The 17818-nt window shown below is 44.3% G+C and overlaps 2 protein-coding genes across 2 annotated transcripts; one reads left to right on the forward strand and one right to left on the reverse strand.

The window, feature by feature from the left end:
- Window positions 1–1219: 1219 nt before the first annotated feature.
- Window positions 1220–8594, forward strand: etaa1a (ETAA1 activator of ATR kinase a). Its single transcript, XM_075462334.1, has 6 exons — window positions 1220–1477; window positions 2866–2997; window positions 3066–3136; window positions 3265–3377; window positions 5796–7345; window positions 8101–8594. Exons 1-6 carry the CDS (start codon window positions 1333–1335, stop codon window positions 8205–8207), a joined length of 2118 nt encoding a protein of 705 aa, XP_075318449.1. The 5' UTR covers window positions 1220–1332; the 3' UTR covers window positions 8208–8594.
- A 133-nt stretch (window positions 8595–8727) lies between these two features.
- ppp3r1b (protein phosphatase 3 (formerly 2B), regulatory s1ubunit B, alpha isoform, b) lies at window positions 8728–12407 on the reverse strand. Its single transcript, XM_075462456.1, has 5 exons — window positions 12182–12407; window positions 11877–12053; window positions 10302–10361; window positions 9868–10052; window positions 8728–8954 (listed from the first exon to the last, which is right to left on the reverse strand). Exons 1-5 carry the CDS (start codon window positions 12204–12206, stop codon window positions 8913–8915), a joined length of 489 nt encoding a protein of 162 aa, XP_075318571.1. The 5' UTR covers window positions 12207–12407; the 3' UTR covers window positions 8728–8912.
- Between the last annotated feature and the right edge of the window lie 5411 nt (window positions 12408–17818).

Consider the following 17818-nt stretch of genomic DNA (forward strand, 5'->3'; position numbering starts at 1 on the left):
AGCCTGAAAGTCCCAGAAATGAAGCCTGAAAGTCTCAGAAATGAAGCCTGAAAGTCTCAGAAATGAAGCCTGAAAGTCCCAGAAATGAAGCCTGAAAGTCTCAGAAATGAAGCCTGAAAGTCCCAGAAATGAAGCCTGAAAGTCTCAGAAATGAAGCCTGAAAGTCCCAGAAATGAAGCCTGAAAGTTTCAGAAATGAAGCCTGAAAGTCCCAGAAATGAAGCCTGAAAGTCCCAGAGATGAAGCCTGAAAGTCCCAGAAATTAAGCCTGAAAGTCCCAGAAATGAAGCGTGAAAGTCTCAGAAATGAAGCCTGAAAGTCCCAGAAATTAAGCCTGAAAGTCTCAGAAATGAAGCCTGAAAGTCCCAGAAATGAAGCCTGAAAGTTTCAGAAATGAAGCCTGAAAGTCCCAGAAATGAAGCCTGAAAGTTTCAGAAATGAAGCCTGAAAGTCTCAGTTCTCAGATTTGACGATGCTGCCCTCTGCTGGGAACATCTGGAATTCAGGAGTGTTCCAAATATAAATACTTAGAAGATAAAAATTATTCTTTATTTCTCTACTTTCACATAACATATCAATTTCACTTCTTCAGAAATTCTATTTTGCGTTTGACTACACTTCTATGCATTTCTATTTTTTTATCAACAAAATAATTCTAAATCATTAGTGAATTAGAACTAAAAGTCTTCATATAAAGCAGTTTGAAATGTAACTCTGTGTGAACTGAGTTACATAATTCAAATCTAACATTCAACCTGGAACATTGTTTCCATTTTATTATTTATTATTTTATTTATTTTAACTCAAAAAAAAATTTTTTCTTGACAATATTTCAGTATTTAAACATAAGAGATAATAACAACAAAACATTTCGCAGAATAACACTTTCCGCACAGCTTTGTTGTCCTTGAAACTGGGGGAGACCAGGATCTCTCTTGAGGGACTACTTTCCTTTTCTGTGCCCTCTGGAGATTTGTGTTTAATTTCTTAAAGACTACAGGACTTTTTGAAATGATTTAGTTTTGTCTGTTTATTTTCTTTTTTTAAAAATGTATTTTATTTTATTTTGTCACTCCTTCGTCGAAGCGCCACACCCGCAGTTACATAATTGTACCGTTGGTGGCGGTAATGCAACATTACGGATGCTAACCGCCAATAAATTACAAGAAGAAGAAGAAGAAGAAGATGTTGTCACCGAAATGAACTCTGGGAAGAAGGAAAGATGGCGGGACGTTCAAAAATCGCTCAGTTTTCAGTCAAATAAAGTGGAAAATAACTTGAGTGCAGTTCAGTGATAACAAACAGAATCTGTCCGCCGTTCCGGCCGTGTACCATGAACGGTGGCCGGGGCATCTTCGACCCTTCCCCGCTGGAGCCACAGACTGTCAAAGCACCGCGGGCGAACCGCCTGAGCCGGAGCCTCAGGCAGACCCAGGCGGCCCCGGCCGAGGTGGCGTCTCCCCGGAGCCAGCGAGCAGGTCAGGAGCGGAGGTTCCGTTGGTTTATTGTTATTTTAGCGGGCCGGAGATGCCGTCTGTGTGCCGGGACCGGGCCGAACCGAGCCAAAGCAGCGGCCCAGCTCCCCGTCTGTACAGCCGGGTTACACCAACATTTCTGTCAATTTTAGTTTTTTAGTCAATTAATTCCCGCATAATCTTCATTTTGTGACATCACCGACATTCCGTTAAATTGGAGGAATTCACACCGAAGTTCGGCGTAGAGGAAATTCATCCACCGTGTTTTCACAGGGTGATTTTTTTTTTTTTTTTTTTTTTTTTTTTTTTTTTTTTTTACGTGTTTGGCACATTTTAGGTTTCATCGAAAAATTAACAAACGGTTCGACTATTTTTTACATGAATTTATGTTTTTTACAATCCGGAGGGTTCACACTTAAATTCGGCATATGTCAGATTTATAAAGGTGCAACTTTGAGTTTTACTTTGAGCTATGCCTGATTTTAAAAAACAAAAACAAAACTCCTTAATTTCTGAAAAGGGACATTTTTGTCCCCTTCTAAAATGATCCCCAAAATACCATATATTAATATTTTTTTCCACTTTTTTTTCATAAATCTTTTATTCCACTTCAGTTCTGATCATAACTACCAAGTTTTCAATTACTTAAAAAATTTTAACCCTTTAAATACCAGTGTGTATGAGGTAAACACCAATTTCTGTTAAAAAACACGCTATGATTTTCAATGTATTTTCAATGTATGCAATGCAAAGTGAAATATTCTATGGGGGATTATTAGGTCATGGATATGTCATTGATGAGCTACAACATCAGTTTTTACAGCTTTTTAGTTTTTCTGCAACGGCACATTACAGAAACGGCTCCCTTAGACATACATTATAATGAATAATAATAATAAAAATCCCTAAAAATCAATGTTGTTGCTAATCATTGACATATCCCAGACCATAATTATCCCTACTCAGTAATTCCACTTTGCATTCCATATTTTGAAAATAATGGCACCTAAAGGCTTAAAATTTGGGCTCAAAAGTTCAAATTGGCATCTAAAGGGTTCATTTTTTTGAAAATAATTGAAAACTTGGTGTTTATGATCAGAACTGAAGTGGAATAAAAGATTTATGAAAAAAAAGTGGAAAAAAATATAAACATATGATGTTTTTATGTTGTTTTAAAAGGGGACAAAAATGTCCCTTTTCAGAAATGTAGTTTTAAATCAGGTATGAGGGTTAAAATGTGCATAATTACACAGAGGTATTCCTTTTGGAATCCTTCTTAAAATCCATAACCGGCTCAGTGAGGGTCCACTTGTGTCTTTAAGTGCAGAACAGTCGGAACATTGAGCCCAAATGTTTGAGCTTTTACAGGTGTTTGTGTCTCCTCTCTGCAGAGTTTAAGAGTCCCACCAGAGTTCCCGGGTCCAAAGCAGCCGGCGTCTTCAGCGCAGAGTCTCCGCACACCGACTCGGACTTCCAGCAGGACATCGTCTGGGACGCCACGTCGCCGTCGCCGCGCAGACCCGGTAAACCGTCAGAAAGTAGATCTGCGTCAGTGTTGGCGCGCCGAGGCTGACTGTGTTGTTGCCTGCAGGGAAAAAAGGAAAAAAGCACGCCGCTGGAGTCGTGAACATCTCGGAGATCGTCAGCAGGATCGCTCCAAAGGTCAGTGAGAGTGCGTGCACGGCTTCAGGTGGTGATGTTTCGTTCCCTCTGTGCAGCGCGGCTCTGAGCGTGCACAGAACCAATGAGACGGCTTCAGGTGTTGATGTTTTGGCGTTCCCTCTGTGCAGCACGGCAGGCCGCAGGCATCAGAACCGACTCTGCAGCAGTGGATCGGAGACAGCGCCACCATCCCCTGCACCCCAGATGTGCAGCCTCCCAGGGCCAAGAAGAAGTCCCCGAGGTGGGTCCAGACCCAGAGAACCGGTCCAGCTTTGGTTCTTCTGGGACAGATGTTTTAAGTCACGGTTCGACTAAAAGTACCAGGAACTGAAGTGTTCTGGGACAGACGTCTGCGGTCTAAACGTTGATGGAAAAGTAACTCATAAAAAATAATAAGTAGAGATGCACCGATCGATCGCAATCGCCCGATAGCGCCCCTATCGGTTTTGATCGGAGTTCTCAAAATAGATAAAAACAGGCCGATCAAATGACGTTATAATACAAAGTCAAATTTATTTGTAGCACATTTCATGTACAAAACAATTCAAAGTGCTTCACATAAAATAAAAGCATTGCAGCAGGGAGTGGAAGTATGTACTGCATAACTTTCTGAGTTAGTATGCGAGTTTGAGTAACCGATAGTGGTGCAACGGATCATCATTGATCCGTGATCCGTTCGGATCAATTATTTCGGTTCGGCACACACATGATCCGCGGATTGATTTATGAAAATAAAAAATTGTGCGCATGTTCAGTCCTCACACAGCCGTTACCATTCCTGCTAGTTCCAGGGACAGGGCTGCTTTCCACGCTCTGGGTAAAAGTCTGCAACAGTTCCCTCTTCAATAAGCAAACAGTCCTATGGCTCGTTTGTGATTTATTGTCCTCAGCGTACAACATGTAGAACAGTGGGCATGGAAAATAAAAGTAGGCTAGACTTCGGTGACTACTGTAACGATAACTGCTGCCTCTAGTGCTACGTCTGTTTCCATATACTCGCGCTGCCACGCCAACCTGTCGCCTAGGTTACCACACAGACATAACACGTAGCTGACATAGCGATAGCTAACATAAAGATAATCCCTAACCTGCAACACAGCGTGGTCATGGCGAGCGGAGGAACGCCCCACGTCATTTAAATCCCCTGTTTGGGAGCATTTTGGCTTCCCTGTCAAATTTAATGAAGAAGGAAAGAGGTTGGTGGATAAAACCGTGACTGTGTAGGCACTGTGGCACAAGAAAGCCACACAACAGTGGAAACACATCGAGCATGGCCACGCATTTGCAGCGACAACAACCGCTCATCACCGCGGTGTTTAAGCAGCCCCTTCCTTCACAATCCGACCGGGCTAAAGCGATCACAAACGCTATCGCTGTGTTTATACAGTGTTTCCCACAGATGTGAAGGCAATGTGTGGTGGTGGGCCGGGGGGGGGGTAGGTAAAAAATAAAAATTCTTCAAAATAATTCCTTTGTTAATAATTGGTCACACAGAACTTTATAGTATTAATATTCACATCTTCATTGTAAACAAATGAATAACAGCTAATTACACTGGTGGGACTGTTCAGCTGTTTCAGACTGATACCTCCGGTTCAGGCTGCTCCTCATCCTCAACACGCACGTCTCTCTTTCAATCGCGGAAAATATTTTTCAATACTCATCTGGATTGAAGCAGCAAACATTTAGTGTAAGAGTTTAAAAAAACTACTTTATTTGATTCACAGCTGCTAGTGTTTAGACCTCGACAACCCAACTACATTTTTTTTTTACGGCAAACTTGCGACTAGTTAACTTTATAAAGAAGGCGTAATCGCTTGTTTGCTATGGGTCGGGTCGGGTCGGGACAACATTGTATTCAAAATATAAAATATTTTTATAGGACTTTTTAATGTGTGATTTTATAATACCAACCTTTCGTGAATTTCGCCAGCCGTCTTCTTTCGGTTGAGCTAATCTAACGAGACGCTGAAGCTAGCAAGCTTCCAGGGAAGCACGGAGGGGAGGGGCTGTGTGTGTGTGTGTGTGTGTGCGTGTGTGTGTGTGTGCGTGTGTGTGTGTGTGTGTGAGTAGGCTATGTGAGAGAGACGCATGACTGACAGACGGAGGGAGAGCAGGGAAAGGAAATGCAGCTGAACGAATACGAGTATTTTTTAAATAGCGTTAAAAAAATAATAATAACGAAACGCAATATGTGGCGGCCGATGTTTAATCTGTGGCGCACCGCCACGAATTAGTCTGTGTGTGGGAAACACTGTTATAGGTGCAGACATGAGGCCATATTCAGTTGTGCAAAACAAGGGCTGAACGTGCTCGAGCCACGTTAATAATTTAAAAGTGTTAATAAACAAAAAGACAAAACAGGTTTTTTGTCTCGTCTATTTTGTTTACATTTTTTATTTTTTTATTTTATTTTATTTTATTTTGTTTATTTATTTATTTTTATTTTATTTATTTTTTTGCTGATCTGAAAAATGATCCGATCCGTGAGTTTTTTGATTCGTTGCACCTCTAGTAAGCGAGAAGTTCCCGGATGCATACTAGATTCTCTGAAATGTTGGTTATGCATCATGAGGTCACGACTCATACTCAAACTGTTCGAGCTCATGAAGTCGATCAGAACCGGACTCTAACCTGAGCTCATGTTCTGTTCTGTCAGGCCGAACAGCGTGGACGACCTGCTGAGGCTCGCCAGACGCTTCGACTTCAACATGTTCCATCAGGATGACGACGAGGAGGACGTTCAGAACCATCTGTCGCCTCCTGGAGACCCTCAGCCGGACCCCCGGCCCCATCTGGATCTGCAGCTGGAGGACGACCTGGACTTCCTGTTTGATGGGCCCACTCAGCACCTGAGCCGGGCCTTGAGTCAGCCGACTCAGGTCAAAGCCGCGCTGCCCTCGGCTCCCGCAGAGGCTCATGGGAAACCGCCGGCGTCCCGTCAGGGTCCGGGTTCTGCGCCCGAGTTCCAGGACGACTGGGAAGACGACGACCTGCTGAACGACTCTCTGGTGCTGGAGATCACCCAGAACCCACAGAACTTCATGTCCCCGAAGCTCTGCTCCACCCAGAAACCGGCCGGTCAGAGTCCGAGGGGAGCGGCCGCCCCGGTCGGCGCCGCGGTTCGGGTCGGGTCCAGAACCGGGAAGGAAAACCTGAGGCCGAGAGCGACGTTCCAACTGCAGCCGGGCTCCGACTTCTCCGAGAGAAGAACCTCTGCTGAGACCGGGCCCACGCAGACCGGGCCCACATGGACCGGGCCCATGCAGACCGGGCCTCAGCGGACCGGGCCCACATGGACCGGGCCTCAGCGGACCGGGCCAACGCGGACCGGGCCCACGCAGCCCGGGCCAACGCAGACCGGGCCTCAGCGGACCGGGCCCACGCAGACCGGGCCAACGCAGACCGGGCCTCAGCGGACCGGGCCAACGCGGACCGGGCCTCAGCGGACCGGGCCCACGCAGACCGGGCCAACGCAGACCGGGCCTCAGCGGACCGGGCCAACGCAGACCGGGCCTCAGCGGACCGGTCCATGTTGGCCCGGTCCCACATGGACCGGGCCCACGCAGCCCGGGCCAACGCGGACCGGGCCTCAGCGGACCGGGCCAACGCAGACCGCGCCCACGCAGACCGGGCCTCAGCGGACCGGGCCAACATGGACCGGGCCAACGCGGATCGGGCCAACGCGGACCGGGCCAACACTACAGTCAAACTCGGGGGAACCAGAACCGCAGAGGAGTTCTGCTGCTGCTCAGAACTTTCCAAATGAACCCGACGCGGTTTCGTCCGTCGTCGACTTCCTGGACGACGACCTGGACTCGCTCTTCTCATCGGACCCGATCTGGGACGACCCGGCTGACGACGACCTGCTGTGTGAAATGTGCGAGGACCTGGAGAACCAGGTCCAAACCGCGAGTCCCGTGTCCACCAAACAGACTCGTGGTACCTCCAACCAGAGGCCGCCTCTGCAGCCGATCCACAGAACCAGCGACAACCGGACGCACACGCCGCCCGCCGCCTCCGGCCCGGTCTCCGGTCCTGTTGGTCCAGCTTCTGGTCCGGGCGGTCCGGCCTCTCAGGTGAAGCAGCCGTTCCGATTCACTCAAACAAAAACTGTCTCAGGATCAGAGAGCAGCGGCCAATCAGCAGCGCCGAAGCCCTTCACCTTCAAGAAGCCAAACAACCCCGTCTACACGGCAACCAGCGAAGGTAAGAACCACGCCACAGAGCAGGTTAGACGCCATCACTGACATCTTTGACCCAAAGTTTGAGCTCCAGGAACCTGAAGGGGAGAAACTCTGCAGATCAGAACCAGATCAGAACCAGATCAGAACCAGATCAGAACCAGACTGTTTGCTCTGGACTCTGCTGGATCCGATAAAACTGACTCTGAACTCTGATTTCAGTCAGTTTATAGAAACATTTTCATCTCCTGTTAGCGTGTTAGCTTGTTAGCCAGTTAGTGTCTTAGCCTGTTAGACAGTTAGCGTTTTAGCCTGTTAGACAGTTAGCGTGTTAGCCTGTTAGACAGTTAGCGTGTTAGCCTGTTAGACAGTTAGCGTTTTAGCCTGTTAGACAGTTAGCGTGTTAGCCTGTTAGACAGTTAGTTTGTTAGCCAGTTAGACAGCGTGTTAGCCTGTTAGACAGTTAGTTTGTTAGCCAGTTAGACAGTTAGCGTGTTAGCCTGTTAGACAGTTAATTTGTTAGCCAGTTAGACAGTTAGCGTGTTAGCCTTTTAGTGTGTTAGGCTTTTAGTGTGTTAGCCTTTTAGTGTGTTAGACAGTTAGCGTGTTAGACAGTTAGTGTGTTAGCGTGCAGATTCTTCAGATTTTCTTAAGAAAATGAAGAATTTGAGCAAATAAACGTGTAAAAGCGACAGAAAATCCTCCTTTAACAGTTTGCCTATGTTAAAGGCCTACCGGCTTTGATCCCAGATGAACTCGATGATGTAATTTCCTCTGCAGGTGTGGGTAAATGTTCGGCGGCTGAGATCCAGCTGAAGAAGCAGCAGGCGATGGCGAGGAGGCGGCGGCGGCTGCGGGCCGCGCAGAACGTCCGGGCTCCGACGTGACGGGAACCGACCCGGGAGCAGCAGAACCCACCTGAGCTCACCTGTGGGGTTCTGGAGCCGACCCGTTTTTAATCTCTGTGAGCTTTAAAGGAACAGTTCCACATTTCTGTGGTGGTTCAGGCTCAGAACCACTGACTCCTCCCCCTTCTTCTTCTTCTTCTTGGTGTATTTATGGCAGCAACATGGCCGCCGTGCTGTTTTCCTCCCGTAGATCATTGTGTTTGATCCTCTCTGGAACGTAAGGAGGACATTTTGAACCTCTTCCTGTGACATCACAAACAGGAAACCCTTCGCCGCTCGGGTCCGTTTCCTGTCGGCTGCACGTTAATGAATTTGCTTTTAAATAAAACGTCTGCAACAAACTAAAGTCCAGTCGGGTCATTTAGACGTGAGGAGACGTTCTTTCTGGTTCTCACCCAGTAAACTGCTGGTGAGTCTGGTTCTGCTTTGGTTATAAATAATAATACAATAATCTGTAAATAAACAATAAATAATCAGATAAAAGCCTTCAGTCGCTCCTTTCAGTCTAATTTTATTGGCACTTTTTGTTGTTGACCAACCAGGTGACATCACAGCCTTTGAGCCTGTAAGAAAACACTGAAAATAAAAACGGAACAGTCGGATTCTCCCTCCAGCTCTGCTCGCTCTGCGTTGGGCGCCGTGTCCAATCAAAAGTCGGCGTGAGGAGGAGACCCCGAGCAGCCGTCAGACCACCATCTTTTTATGAACGTTCAGTCCTCCGACGACCTGCAGGAGACAACAGGAAGTGATGTCACAGTTCCGTCTCACCTGAGATCATTGAGTTTAAAGGGATATGCCACCCCCAGGCCAAATTAAGTGTATCCCCGCATTCCCGAGACATAAATAAGTGTGTGGGAGCGTTTTCCTGGCGACCCAGGCATTGGCCGAATCTCACAGCACTGACCACTGCTTGGTTGCGCGTAATACATACATGCTAGCGTCGCCACTCGAAATATTTCGCCCAACGTGAATTAATTTACTTGATTTACCTTCTAATTACTGTGTGAGTGGTGTACTTTCACATCGAGTGCAAATGACTGTGTAAATCTACACAGAAGGCTGGTTTTGCTCATGTCGGTTTGGGAACTAGTTTCCAGTGCGGAAAACACAGCCGAAGCACACTCCCCGCTACGTCTTTGGGAATCCCTACCCCCGACTTCTTCAAACAAACCATCATGAAGGGGGGTATTCCCAAAGACGTAGCGGGGAGTGTGCTTCGGCTGTGTTTTCCGCACCAGAAACTAGTTCCCAAACCGACATGAGCAAACCGCGCCTTCCGTGTAGATTTAGACAGTCATTTGCACTCGATGTGAAAGTACACCACTCACACAGTAATTAGAAGGTAAATCAAGTAAATTAATTCACGTTGGGCGAAATATTTCGATTGGCGACGCTAGCATGTATGTATTACGCGCAACCAAGCAGTGGTCAGTGCTGTGAGATTCGGACAATGCCTGGGTCGCCAGGAAAACGCTCCCACACACTTATTTATGTCTCGGGAATGCGGGGATACACTTAATTTGGCCTGGGGGTGGCATATGCCTTTAAAGGTATAATCTGGTGTTTTTATATGTTTTGGTTTGGGGTCGGAATCCAGCCCTCTGATTGGATCCTTGAACCCGATGAAGGTGGAGCTCACCGCACAGAACTCCTCGAAGCAGATCCTGCCGTCGCCATCTTTGTCTGCGTCGATGATGGTCTTATCGACGATCTGCTGCAGCTGCGTGTCCTTCAGGTTGGTGCCCACCATCATCTTCAGGACCTGGAACAGCTCCCCGTTGGATATGTAGCCGTCTTTGTCCATGTCGTAGATCCTGAAGGCGACTGATAAAACCATAAAATTAGCATAAAAGCCATGTATCTATCGGTTTATTTCAAAATATGTCAAATTTGAGACTTTATAAGTTGAAATAAACCTGTTTAAAAGTGTCATTTTTTAATAAATTCGAGGTTATTGTGACGTTTAAAGGTTTGATTGAGAAGTTTTGGGAACAGTGCGCCCCCTGGTGGACAGATGTTGTACTTTAAATCTGTTTCTAAGGAATTAAACGTCAGAAATATGAAGAAACTCACAGTGCAGCTTCTGCTGTTTGTCTCCTTTCACACTGAACCGAGAGACTCCTTCCATAAACTCTGTCGAGCAGAAACATCAGTTATGATTAAGATGTTCCCACGTGTTCAGAAGCTGCTTCTCTCTGTTACATGGACACAAATCTAAAAACTTTAAGTTTGTATATTCAGTTTAGTTTAATTTATAAAAGTATGAATCACAACAATGTCATCTCAGGGCGCTTCATAGATACAGTCCAACCGAAGCAAACTAAAATCTAATTCATTATGTTCCAAACTGGTCCATCATCCTTCAGTGACATATTCCACCAAGCTGCCATCAAACTGTAACTCCTCACCTGACATTTTATTTTATATCTTTATTTCATTCTATGCAATTTCCCGCAAGGGATATATAAAGTATATTCAATTTAATTAATACAGAACCAGTTAAATAAAGTTTCCTAGCTAAGGAAACCAACAGATTGCATTGTAACTAATTAGCTAGCTATGCTAGGTGACTCCACACCGGCTTCAGGGACCTGGCTCCCTATCGGTTTGTTTTCAACATCACGGAGCCGAGCTTCCGTTTCAGAAAACCTTGCCTCCAAAACTACAAAAAAGACTAAATGTGTCACATGTACCATTATCACTAAAGCAGGCAGAGGAGGAGCTAAACATCCGGCCCGCGGAGCAAGAGAAGGCAGGAGATGGAGGGAGCTGGTAGCCATACCAAGCTAACAGACTTTAAACACACCGATAGAAGAAGAAAACGTTTCAAAACACTAAAGATGGAAATAAATGGGTCGTAGAACAGAACAAGAAGTGTTTGGAAAGGAAAGAAAGGAAAAGAGAAGGAAATTAAACAAAAGGAAAGTTCTGACTTTTTCCTGAAGAACCATTTTGTGATGCAAATGTATTACTCTTTTGAACGCATATTGTTTTGAGAAGCAAAACGCTTTATTTTTTAAACCCCATCCAACTAGCCGGACTACCTTCATCAACACCAAAACGAGGCTGGAACTCTGCTCACAGGACGCAGCAGGGGGTAAGAAGATGTTCAGAAATGATGTTGCTGATATGGGATGTCATACAGCTTCATGTCAGAAGAGGCGAACTGTGCCTTTAAGGTAAAGATCTGATGCCAACACCACAAACAGAAACCAGAGCACCCACAGGATGAGGTGACAGATTCATGCAGAAACACCAGTTTATAAATCAGTGACCCATTCAGAACTCCAGGTTCGGATCCTGGTCGTGTTAGTGGGTAAGTTTAAGTTTAGGGTAAGGGTTAGGTTTAGGGTAAGTTTAGGGTAAGGGTTAAGTTTAGGGTAAGGTTAGGGTTAGGTTACGTTTAGGGTAAGGGTTAGGTTTAGGGTAGGGTTAGGGTAAGGTTAGGTTAAGTTTAGGGTAAGGGTTAAGTTTAGGGTAGGGTTAGGGTAAGGTTAGGTTAAGTTTAGGGTAAGGGTTAAGTTTAGGGTAAGGGTTAGGGTAAGTGTTAGGGTTAGGTTTAGGGTAAGGTTAGGGTTAGGGTAAGTGTTAGGGTTAGGGTTAGGGTTAGGGTTGATAGATGTGATTTGGTGATCTGTTTGCATTTACCCATGAAGTCGACTACCCCGTTTCCGTCGGTGTCGAACACGTCGATGACCCGCTGCATGAGGGGGTTCTTCTGGAGTTCTGGAAGGGCCATGAACTCCTCCACGCTCAGGGAGCCGGACTTATCCAGGTCCAGTTCCTGAAACCTCTTCCCCAGCCTCTTAATCTCATCAGCATCAGCTGGAATGAAACACAGCAGGCTGTTAGCAGAGAGAACGAAGCTCTGGACCCTCAGTGGGTGGATCCCCCATCATGCACCTGCCTCACACCTCCGTCCTGTTGGCCCTTCACCACCCTCTCAAACTCACCGGCGCTCTGCTTCCTGCCGGCCATGGCGGTCCCCGGCTGCTGCAGAAACTAAGAACCTTGTGCTGCCCGACCTCCCCGGCTGCTGCAGAAACTAAGAACCTTGTGCTGCCCGGCCTCCCCGGCTGCTGCTGAAACTAAGAACCTTGTGCTGCCCGGCCTCCCCGGCTGCTGCAGAAACTAAGAGCCTTGTGCTGCCCGACCTCCCCGTCCTCACACTAAGCCCTAACACCGGGTCAGCTGACACCTCTTTCCACACTAATCACTCGGCTGATCGCTGTGAATCCGTTGGGTGCTCCGGTGGGGGCCGAGCTGGGGGTTCAGGGGCATAATTCATCCTGTTTCACATTTAAAAGCAAAGCGCAAGAAGTTTTAGGTGCTTTTAACCCTTTGTGCGGTCTTAACATTGTGTTTACTCCCCTCGACCCGCCCTACCAAAGCCCCAAAATAAAGCAACTTAATTGAATTTTAAATCCAAAATCTATTTTGTATGATGAAACCACCTGTTATTTATCTATTCAACTCAATTCAATACATTTTTATCATGTATTTGTTACACAATACAAAAAGACAATCACCAGTTTTCAGGATTACACTTTTTTTTTTTAACCACAAACCAACTGTCAGTTGGACCAACAGTTTTCTTGTTTTCTCAGTTTTCTTTTACATAATAAAGGTTTATTATTGCTATTATATAAATGTGAAGTAATTACTTCTGAATGAATTATATTGAAAGGGAAAAAAACAGTGAACTTTTTTCTGGTGTTTAAATGTTTTTATAATTCACGGGTCAAAAATGACCCAAAAGACAATCTTTGTACCCTAGTGGTGTACAGCCCACATGGAAACATAAACAAAAATAAAGTGTGACTTTTTCTAATGATGGGGTCCCTTTAGGAAAAGTCAGAACATTTCAAGTTGGAAAAAGACAGTTTAAGGTATTTTTTCTGCAGCTAAACATGGTGGTGGCTCACTTTGGACCCGCAGGACAACAGGAGGGTTAAGCTTTGACATCCATCTTCACGAGTTACACCATCATTCGCCCTTTTTGATACTTATCACCACTGAATCTCATATGTTGGCCAGGAAGGTTAACAACTTGCAGGTTACAGACGACCCTGGACAGGTAGCCAGTCTATCCCAGGACCAACACAGAAATAAATGAGACAACCATGCACACACACTCACTCATAGGGTCAATTTAGAATCACCAATTAAGCTCACATGCAAGTGTTTGGACTGTAGGAAGACGCTGGAGTGTCCAGGGAGCAGCCACACATGCGCAGGGGGAACACGCAAACTCCACATGGAAAGGCTCCAGCTCAGATTTGAACCACCAACCTTCTTGCCATTAAGTGGCAGTACAAACCTTCAGCATCACGCAGCCAGCATAAAAGGATCCCTGAAGCTGTTAAATCTAGCAAGAAATGATGTGAAAATTCACTGGGAGGAATAAAAAAATACAAACTTTAGATTTGTTGACTGAAACAAAAATGTTCCATCCAAATTTTGATAGGCAGTTCCTTTTAAGAAGTTAAATGTCCCCACACAACTCCATTCTAGAGGTTCCAGAATGCCGCTGCCTTAGAGGCAGGCAGCCTGATGCAGTAGTTCTGGACATACTGTCTTTTTTTTTGCATTTTTTGGGGATTTTCTACTGAGCTTTTTTTTTTGTTTTGGAGCAGCTTACTGAGTTTTCCAATAATACCTGTCTCTTTACCCCAGATGTTAAACTTTTGGCTGTGAGTTCCTGTCCATGTGGTCAACTGAGAGAGTTCACCAGTGTCACCTTCCAATGTGCTGCATGTGCACTCATCAGCTTCGAAAACAACAGCCCATCCCACTGATGGCCATCTCTGAAGATATCTACCATTCCTTCCTCCCTCCTACACTTCCATTTTTAACATGTTTGCCATGTTTAATGCTGTTATTGATTTTTATATAGCATCTCTTTAAGTGTAATTAATTCAAACTGCAGCAATATCATTTCCCTTTGGGGATTAACAAATTATCATTGAATTGAACTGAATTCTCCAGAGCACTTGTGTAGAAGCTTGTTTCCATAGCAACTCTTTGGAGGAGGGGCTTAGGCACTTTGATGTACTATGACATCATCAAGATGATGTCAAGATGATGTCATAGTACATCATCTTGACATCATCTTGATGAGCCAATATTAATTTCCCCACAAGTTATACTACCATAAGAATTAAGTTAATTTCCAGTATAATTATTACCATCATTGTGGTTATCATTATCATTATAATTATTTTCTTCTGTACAGTGTCTTTGTTTCTCACCACGATGGCTTCTACACAGAGAGTGGATCAACTGGTGGCAGAAAGGCAAAACCTTCTCCAGTCGAGAAAGTGTGAGACCAAGAATACCTCTGTTGAGAGGGAGACGTCCGCTCTGCAACAGGAAAGAAAAGCAGGAAAGAGAGCTTTCAAGGAGGCCAAGGAAAAATTTGAAGAGTCCGTTAAAAAAGAAATCGAGGAGAGGAATAAAACAGAGGAGGCGATTGCAAAACTGAAGAAGAAAAAGGAGGAACCGGCAAAAAAAATCATAAACAACAGGATGGAAGAGGAAAGTAAAGCAGGAAAGAGAGCTTTCAAGGAGGCCAAGGAAAAATTTGAAGAGTCCGTTAAAAAAGAAATCGAGGACAATAGGAAACTGCAGATGGAGGAAAAAAAGCTAAAAGATCAAATGGAAGCAAAAAACAAAAAACTGCAGCAAGAGAAAATGGAAGCCGAGCAGACGGAACAACTTGAAAGAGCAAAGATAAATTTGCTCTTTAAAAAACAGCCGGAAGAGGAGGAAAAATCATGTGAGGAGAGGAATAAAACAGAGGAGGCGACTGCAAAACTGAACAAGGAAAAGGAGGAACCGGCAAAATATGTCGAGGAAGAGAAAAAACAGATTGAACTGGCAAAAAAATTCATAAACAACGAGATGGAAGAGTCTAAAAAAATACTGGACAATGAGAGGGAACAATTAGAAAGTGAAAAGACGCAATTACATAAAGACAACACACATTTGAAGGTACTGTTGGAGGACAACATAAAGCAAATTAAAGATATCAACATAAATCTCAAAGCAGAAATTAAAAGGACGCAGATAGAAAAAAAAGAACTGCAGGAGGAGAGGAGAGCCTTGGCTCAAATACAGAAACAACTAGTAGAACAACAGAAAGACCTCAATGAGGAAACGAAACGCCTGCGGACAGCCCAAAGCCATCAAGAGGACGAAGCTAAACAATTAAAAGAAGCATTCTTAAAACTGGCAGCAGAAAAGAAAGAGTTGGAGGCGCAGAAGAAAGAACTCCAAGAGGAGAGGACAGAATTAGGCCAAAAAAATACAAATCTACAAGAACAACAGAAAGATCTGGATGAGAGAAGCAAATGCCTGCAGGCAGTTCAAAATGATTTGGAGAAGGAAAAGAAAGAAATTCAGGAGGAAAGGATGAAAATTGCCGAAGAGACAAAACAACTGCAGCAGGACAAAGAAAAGAACACGCCACCTCAGGATAATCAACGACTGGAGGCGGAAAAGCAAAGAGTGTCGGACAAGAGTGAGTTGAAAAACAAGGAGAGACGCTGGTGGACGTTGCACAGAAAGAAGAGTAAAAAACAAAAGACAGATGCAGGGGAAGAGCAGCAAGACAATGAAGTTAAGACAGCGAAAGGCAAGAAGAAGAGAAGGTGGGGATTCTTGAGCTGGCTCTGCACAAAGGATCACAAAGAAGCTGCTTCTTGACCAGCTACAACCGTAATAGTGACACATTTAAATTAAAGATATCAACATAAATCTCAAAGCAGAAATTAAAAGGACGCAGATAGAAAAAAAAGAACTGCAGGAGGAGAGGAGAGCCTTGGCTCAAATACAGAAACAACGAGAAGAACAACAGAAAGACCTCAATGAGGAAACGAAACGCCTGCGGACAGCCCAAAGCCATCAAGAGGACGAAGCGAAACAATTAAAAGAAGCATTCTTAAAACTGGCAGCAGAAAAGAAAGAGTTGGAGGTGGAGAAGAAAGAACTCCAAGAGGAGAGGACAGAATTAGGCCAAAAAAATACAAATCTACAAGAACAACAGAAAGATCTAGATGAGAGAAGCAAATGCCTGCAGGCAGTTCAAAATGATTTGGAGAAGGAAAAGAAGGAAATGGAGGAGGAAACGACAAAATATGTGGAGGAACAGAAAAAACAGATGCTTCTATCTGACCTGGCCTCCATCTATCTTCACTCACCTCTCCCATCTTACCTGCTGAGTCACACACCTACATCACATTCTCTCCACTCCTCCTCTACTTGTCATCGACCTACCTCACCCATTCCACCATCTCCGCATTCCTGTCTCCCCCTCTCTTCCTTTCCTCCTTCTCTTCAACCCCCTCTATCTCTCTTCCTTTCCTCCTTCTCTTCAACCCCCTCTATCTCTCTTCCTTTCCTCCTTCTCTTCAACCCCCTCCACCTCTCTTCCTTTCCTCCTTCTTTCCATCCCACTCCTCTTCCTGTCCTCCATCACCCTAATTCACTATCTTTCCACTTCAACAATGATCACTTCAGCGATCGGCAAATAATAAAAAAACCTAAACAAAAAAACAATAAATAAATAAAAAACAATTTCTTTAGTTATGATCATTTAACAGGAAGAACCTTGTGCACCAAAGGTTGCTGTTAATGCATACATTGTAAACATTTCATGTTCACACAGCATTGCTGTGACAGAAGTTGGAAATAAAAAATAAAAAATCTGATTATCCCTTTACTGGTTCTTGTTTAATTTTACTGTCACTGTTAAGGAAAAAAAGAAAATGGTATCTTCAGGATGATAACAATCAGATCTCATCTGATTCCTCAGACTGTTTACGGATAACTGGTCAAAACATAGCTCAGTTAACACTTACCCAGGAAGCAGCTCGGATGAAATTCAATGTGTGATGTGCTTGTTTCTCATTTTAAGCTTTTCAGGCGTTTATCTGAAGATGTGACAGACGAGCATTGCACAGGTTACTTTCAGAAATGGGTTTTTATTTACCTGAAAATAATTGATAAAGAATTTAAAACAATCAAGAGCATGTGACAATGAACCCTTATATATGTCTCCACTTATATATATATACATATATATATATATACATATATATATATGTATATATATATATGTATCCTTGTATGGTCTCTTTCGTCTTTTATGACTTTATAATTACTCATTTGTTTTATTGGTGGCGTTTTCTTATAATTGTTTTTATGTATTTGATTGTAAAGCACTTTGTGATCTTTATCTGTGAAAGGTGCTATATGAAATAAAGTTTACTTACTTACTTAAAGGATAACTGCGGTATTTTCAACATTAAGCCTCTTTACTGAGTCGTCTGCAATGTTTTAGAACCCCCCTCACCGCTTTTTTGATGTTTACTGCTGTCTCCGGTATTTGCCTAATTTTGATTCATCTCAACCTGCTTCAGAATGGCAAGTCATGTGCATGTCTACAAAGGTCCGTAAAAGCACCATAAACGTCCGTTTTCAAAATCATCAACTCACCGGAGTGGTTACTGGTGTGCACTGGTAATCCATATCACATTTCGTTGCGAAAAGTTGCTTCTGTCGTGTTTTCAGCGAATCAGCACGATTCT

The sequence above is a fragment of the Odontesthes bonariensis genome, chromosome 4 (genome assembly GCF_027942865.1).
Source record: "Odontesthes bonariensis isolate fOdoBon6 chromosome 4, fOdoBon6.hap1, whole genome shotgun sequence".
NCBI lineage: Eukaryota > Metazoa > Chordata > Actinopteri > Atheriniformes > Atherinopsidae > Odontesthes > Odontesthes bonariensis.

Coding starts and splice junctions, on each gene's coding strand:
- etaa1a (XM_075462334.1), top strand. CDS start 1,333: ATGAACGGTGGCCGGGGCATCTTCGACCCTTCCCCGCTGGAGCCACAG. Junction 1,478..2,865: donor TCCCCGGAGCCAGCGAGCAG/GTCAGGAGCGGA, acceptor TCCTCTCTGCAG/AGTTTAAGAGTCCCACCAGA. Junction 3,137..3,264: donor TCAGCAGGATCGCTCCAAAG/GTCAGTGAGAGT, acceptor CCCTCTGTGCAG/CACGGCAGGCCGCAGGCATC.
- ppp3r1b (XM_075462456.1), bottom strand. CDS start 12,206: ATGGCCGGCAGGAAGCAGAGCGCCG. Junction 12,054..12,181: donor CGGCAGGAAGCAGAGCGCCG/GTGAGTTTGAGA, acceptor GTTTCATTCCAG/CTGATGCTGATGAGATTAAG. Junction 10,053..10,301: donor CAAACAGCAGAAGCTGCACT/GTGAGTTTCTTC, acceptor TGGTTTTATCAG/TCGCCTTCAGGATCTACGAC.